The 6,000-nt window shown below is 48.0% G+C and overlaps 1 protein-coding gene across 3 annotated transcripts in view; it reads left to right on the top strand.

Annotated features, from left to right (window-relative positions):
* Positions 1-3,965: 3,965 nt before the first annotated feature.
* Positions 3,966-6,000, top strand: part of ALK (ALK receptor tyrosine kinase) — a 284,889-nt gene continuing 282,854 nt past the window's right edge. For 2 of the 3 annotated variants that reach the window (XM_068675869.1, XM_068675867.1), the window contains exon 1: positions 3,967-4,688. In XM_068675869.1, coding sequence (XP_068531970.1) covers positions 3,971-4,688 — 718 coding nt within the window. In that variant the 5' untranslated portion in view covers positions 3,967-3,970. Of the gene's footprint in view, positions 4,689-6,000 lie in introns of all 3 variants that reach the window. The other variant, XM_068675868.1, reaches the window with a different exon arrangement.

Here is a 6,000-nt window from a genome sequence, read left to right as displayed (position 1 = left end):
ATCAGGCTCTCAATTAGGACACAAACGCTGTCAAATAGTAACATTATCACCTATAATTGGTCCAAGAGAAAGAAACACTAATTGTGACATTAGCAGCCAGAATGGTTTCAGGCAGGATCTCTGTTAAAATGCAAACACTAATTGACGGGATGAGGGAGAAGAAAAAAAAAAGAATGTAATAAAAGAGGCTGTTATGCTTTATCTCAGTAAATGAAAGGCTAGTTAAGAAACACTCAACAGCCAAAGGGCAGGTAGCTTATGTGGAGCAGGGAATGGAAGAATGGGCATTGTTGATTCACTGCCTTTGTCTCAAGGAGGCAGAGTAACTACAAAGTAATGAGCAGAAGTCAGAATCTACTTTCTGTCTCATTAGAGTAAATGCAAAGTAGCTTCGCTAAGGCAATACAGTTGAGATTTATATGGTGTCATATCTGGCCCCTCAATTACAAACTCTGGATGAAAGAGCTTGGGACTGTGGGTGGCAAGGCAGAGAGTAAGGACATCGGTCTATGCCTGTCATAAATCAGATGCAAACTGATGAACAATTGTTCTGCCAAAACCTAGTGAGGAAAGGTCTATTTAAGTGAAGGTTGGGCCATTGATTGGATTCTGTTGGTCTAACACATCTCTCATTCAGTTCAGCTCAGCAGGCTTAAGCAGCAAGACCCCAGAGAGGGACTATGCTGCTCCTCCATAGGTCTGCTCTCAGACAATCCCAAACAAGATGTACATTGCTATATTCCACTGCTGGTTCGTCCTGCTGTCCTGACGTGTCCCAAACCAGTCCCAGTCCTCATCGCCCTCTTTGAAAAGTTTGTTGTGTACAGATACTTTGTTCTGTGACCTTGCCACTACACCTTAGATCTAATACATGCCCTGAGTAAAGAAAACCAATGACTCGGATGGGGACTCTGTGGTAGGAGGGACGGATAAACAGTGTCTTCACAGGAGTGCTTATACTCAGTAGTAGCTACTTCTTCCTAGAGTCTAGCTGAAACACACTGTTCTTAAATGCCATTTCCTTGTTGGTAGTTGGCTTAGCTCCTCAACGATATTTCTCTCCTTGTGCTTTTCTGACACTTTAATGGTCCTGTTCAAATTATGATGCTCCATTTTTTTCTGAGCGAAGCCTTTCCAAGGCAGTGTTGCCTGAAGAGTCGGTACTGTTTACATTATCAGTATTAGCAGAAAGGTTAAAACAAAGCAATTGCTTATTCTACCTCAGTCTATTATATACCCATCTTCCACTCATGCTACTGCATTTTCCAATGCTAATGCAGTTTTCCAATTCCTCTGATTAATTTTGAGGCCACATGATATTACCCAGCTCTAGTATCACCCTACTAATATTTCACATGAAGTTCTGGCAAAGGTTTACTAGAATGTGGATATACTACTTTTTCCGTGTCTTTTCCAATGTCTACACAGTTTCAGTTTGAACCCCAACAATTAATACCATTATCCTGGCACAAATGTGCAGTGTTTGAGATTTGCAAGTCTTCCCTTGGAAGAATATGCCTTCTGGGGGTCTAACACCCTCCGTCTGCACACTGCTATGCTTCCACTGAAGTACCCTGTCTTCTCTTTTTCTGTTTTGCTGGTGCTGAAATTTAGACACCTACCAATGTGACTTTTTTTCTCCACTGCAAAGACTAGTACTGCATTTAATCTCCCCCCACCCTCATCCTTTGAGACATCCTTGGATTTCTTCTGCTTTTCAAAATTAATTGCCAGTGACATTGTCAATTCATTAGCTAAATTAAAAAACTGGGATGCATATTGTCCAGGGCCAATCCCAGCCTATCACAGAATTGCACAAAGTATTTTCTTACCTGTCCCTCATTAGCAGTTGTATTGACCAGACTTTTACTTTTTCCCAAATTTCCACTCTTAATTTAAAGAGAGAATTTAGAAAGGAAGATAAAAGGCAGCCCAGCAACACAACCACGGGAGATCCCTCATTGATTTCTTTGCCTCTGTTCATTAATGGGGCTATTTTCACTTTTTCTCTTCCAATGTATTAACATCTGTTTCTATTTCATTTAATGTCTATTAATAAAGATGCCTCTTCATTTTAGCTTTCAGCGCTAACCTTCTTGTGTTTCACGGCAATAAAACAAGGTAATACAGTGGAAAAATCTACATACTTTTGTGTTACCTGATTTCCTTGGGACTGTTAAATAACGGTCTGCTAGCTGCCATGACAGGTATGGCCTATTTCAGCAGGATGTTGGGGATAAAGGAATCAATCCAATTACTGTTTCTAGCAGCTGAGTTAAAACCTGAACTGTGTCCTGTGTGGTCTGTTCAAGTCAATGAGAGACGTTCCGTTCACTGAAATGAGCTAAGCGTTAGGTGCAAACTGGTTGAATCTGAGGGGAAAATACTAAGAAGTGAAAACTACACAAGTTCTACGGTAGCAGTTTCATATGATGGAAATCAGATCTGTGAAAGCAGGAAAATAGCTTACAATAAACTATTTAAAGAGATTTTTAGAACTTTTTTTGTGCCTAACACGATGTTTTCTACACTAATTTTCATCCCTCTTGCGAGAGACTCGCTAGAATACGATACTCAGACAGAGGAAGATGACAGTCCAAAATAATTTGGTGAAGAAGGCAGGACTTAGTTCTCAGTCCATGAATGTACGTGTTAATGTGACTATCCCCTTGACTAAAACAAGAGGCTGAATGCAAAGACCATGGTGAATTCAGTCCATTTAACATTTTCTAATAAGAATAGTCAAAAGAATAGAAGTATACATCTTAATTTAAAGTACTTCTGTATTGGATTTTGTGTTGCAGAACACTTCTGTCTATTCCAGTATTTTTCCATTCATCTTGCTCAACTAAGAAAAGGAAGCTCAAACCCCAAAGTTTTACTAAAACTTAGAAGTGAATGAAGTAGGTTTGCATATTGAGCAAGTGGATCTAATGAATTTTAAAACAAGAAGAGCTGTGGAGAAGAGAAGGCATGTACACAGCCCATTAGTGTGAGTTGGGACAACACTGTCATCCCGGATGGGCTCTGAATTAGCACACCTGTACGAGGCTGAATATGGCACAGCAGTGCTTTGTGGTATGAAGTGCAGTACAGAACTATTCCTGCGATGATTGCCCTGAAGTACCTTCTTCAGCTCTTCTGTACTGAAAAGATCTTGTTTCTTGTCTAGGATTGTGCCTGCAATTACATTCTTTAGCACTACAATTATGGAAGAATTACACTGGGGTTCTGCTCCAGAATATCTGTGTATTAACGTTAATTTGATATAAGCAAAAGAATAACTGCTTGACAGAATAATTGCACTCTAATGATTATATAGTTCAAGTACCTGGATTATAAAAATATACCTGCACTGAGGATCAAACTAAAGAGATAATAATAAGTCATTAATTCGTGTGGGCAACTTCCAGAAATATGAATGAGTTATGATTAGCTAGAGCACTAATGTAATTACAGTGATTTCACATTGTTTATTATAGGTTTAAAAAAGGAAATGGGTGCACGAACCATTCTTAAAGCTGTTGTTTGCATGCTGAAATGGAACAATTCAGTTCCGTTCTTTAAAATGCCTTGTGCTGGAGGATTTTTTTCCTCTGCACTTCTCTCCTTTTAATTATTATTTTTTTTTCCCTACCGAGGAAAGGCTCGCTCTGGGGACCTCGGTTTTTAAGGAGGTAAGAAAGGAACGGGAGAGAGGGGGAAGGCAGGGAGAAAAACGAACCGCTCTGCCCATCACTGCCTGCGGGGACGCGGAGGAGGCGGGACGGGAGCCCCAAAACCCCGCAGCCCCCAGCGCTCGGGGCCGGCACCTGGGGACCCCCGCGGGGCGCGGCGCGCCGCCCGGCCATTTTTTTCTCAATGAGCCTTCCCGCGCCCCGCCCCCGCTCATTTGCATAATGCCAGCTGCCGGGGCCGCCATTGGCTGCCGGCGGGCAGGCTCGGGCGTGATGTCAGCGCCCGCCGGGTAATGCCCGCGTTGTGGCGGGTAGTTGGAGCCGGCAAAGCTCGCGCGGCGGCGGCGGCGGCGCGGGCACCGCGGGCAGCCCGGGCACGGCCGCTCCGTGAGCTCCGGGCACGGCGGGGGCGCCGCCGGGCGGTGATGGCGAGCAGCGGGCTGCTGGCCCGCCTGCTGGCCGCCGCCAGCCTCGCCCTCAGCCTGGCCCCCGAGGCGGCGGGGCCGCGGGAGAGCCCCGGGCTCTCGCGGCTGCAGAGGAGGAACCTGGCGGTGGACTTCGTCGTGCCCTCGCTGTTCCGCACCTACGTGCGGGAGCTGCTGCCGCTGGGGCCGCCCGGGCGCGCCGCGGCGCGGGGCCGCCTGCTGCTGGACTGCGCCCCCCTGCTCCGAGCCGCCCGAGGAGGGCAGCCCCCGGCCTCGCCGCTCGCCTCCCCCGGAGGGTCCCCCGGAGCCGGGCGGCGGCTGCGGAGAGCCAAGCAGCTGGTGCTGGAGGTGGGCGAGGGCAGCCTGCGGGACGGCTGCGCCGCCGAGCCGCCGCCGGGCTCCGGCGGGGCCCAGCTGGAGTTCAACGTCACCGAGCTCTTCGCCTGGTGGCTCCGCGCCGGCTCCGGGCGGCTCCGGGTGCGGGTGATGCCCGAGCGCCGCGGGGTAGCGCCGGGCAGCGAGCGGGGGCTCTCGGCGGCCATCCGCGCCGCCCGCCCCCGCCTCCTCTTCCACGTCTCGGCGGCAGGTGAGCCCTGCGTTGCATGCACTGCATCGTGCCCCGCAGCGCCACGCGTGTCCGGCCCCGCCGTGCCGCTCACCCTGAGCCCCGCGGGAGAGGGAGGCGCAGTGTCCGCCCCCCCCCCACCCCACCCCACCCCGAGCAGCCGCGGTGTGCCCGTACGGCTCGTCCTCGCTGCGCTTTGCCGCTCTGAAACGTACGGAGGGGGCTGCGGGGCCGGGAGGGCTGCTTAGAAAGCGCCGAGGGGGTTTTATGCGGTACAAGCAGTCCGTTGTGCCAGGCAACCGCAATCCAGACCCGGAGGTGAAAGTGTCATTAGTCTAAGGACAGCAAGGTCAGGTTGTCTGAAACTTCCCTTTTTAAGGTGATATTTTTTACTCAGAGCGCTGCAAGTGATTTCCAAGGTGATGCGCAGGCAGACCTCAGCAAACAGAAACATTTCTACAGCTGAGATTGACCATCAAACATGCAGTAATACTATTTGGCATTGCTATCAATATTATTACTCTTCTATAAGCATAAAACGTAATGGGTGACAGGGAGACATGGAAGAAAAAGGTTTTCTGGTGAGTTTCATGTAGCTGTGTCCTAATGCCTGGCCAAAGGGGCATTCCGTATGACATGGCATCATGGTGAGCAATGAAACTGGGGGAGCTGGCTGAGGGGGCTGCTGTTGCCTGGGGACTGTTGTGCATCACTTGATTTGTTTATTCTTTATGTTTCTTTTTTTTTTTTTTTTAGTTATTATTTCCTTTTCCTATTCTTATTAAACCATAGTTATCTAACCCATACATTCCTGCACTTTCCAGTTTTCTCCCCTATCCCACTGTGGGGGAGTGAGTGAATGGCTGGCGTTCAGCTGTCTGCCGGGTTAAACCATAACAAGCTGGAACTGAGATAGTGTTTGAATATCCTCTATGGTTTTAAAAGGGGTAGAAACTATCTCAGCTACAGTATGACAAGAAGTTGTTTATCTGTGAAGGCTCGTGTATCACTGACACCTCTCTGAAGAGAAACCCTGGCATAGATTTTTGATTCCAGGTGGTAGTGATTTGCAGTCAGGGTATGGGGCAGCTCCATTACATCAAGTGAAGTCTCTAATTTGGGCCAATGATCAAGGAGGATTTCCATTCTGTGCATGCATTGCACCTTCAACACAAGCTCTGATTCAGGCTGTCCCAATAAAAGATTGTAATACCTAGAGGTCTGCAGGACCAAATAATTTGTCACAGTGAGTTAAGTAGCTTTTACGAAGCTGTGTAGAAGTCAATGGTGTGTCCCCGAGTAGCTGCCTACTTAATGGTCCACAGAGTAAACA

This window comes from Anas acuta, chromosome 3, assembly GCF_963932015.1.
Source record: "Anas acuta chromosome 3, bAnaAcu1.1, whole genome shotgun sequence".
Taxonomy (NCBI): domain Eukaryota; kingdom Metazoa; phylum Chordata; class Aves; order Anseriformes; family Anatidae; genus Anas; species Anas acuta.
The sequence above is the reverse complement of the archived record's forward strand: the minus strand, read 5'-3'. Positions and strand labels throughout refer to the sequence as shown.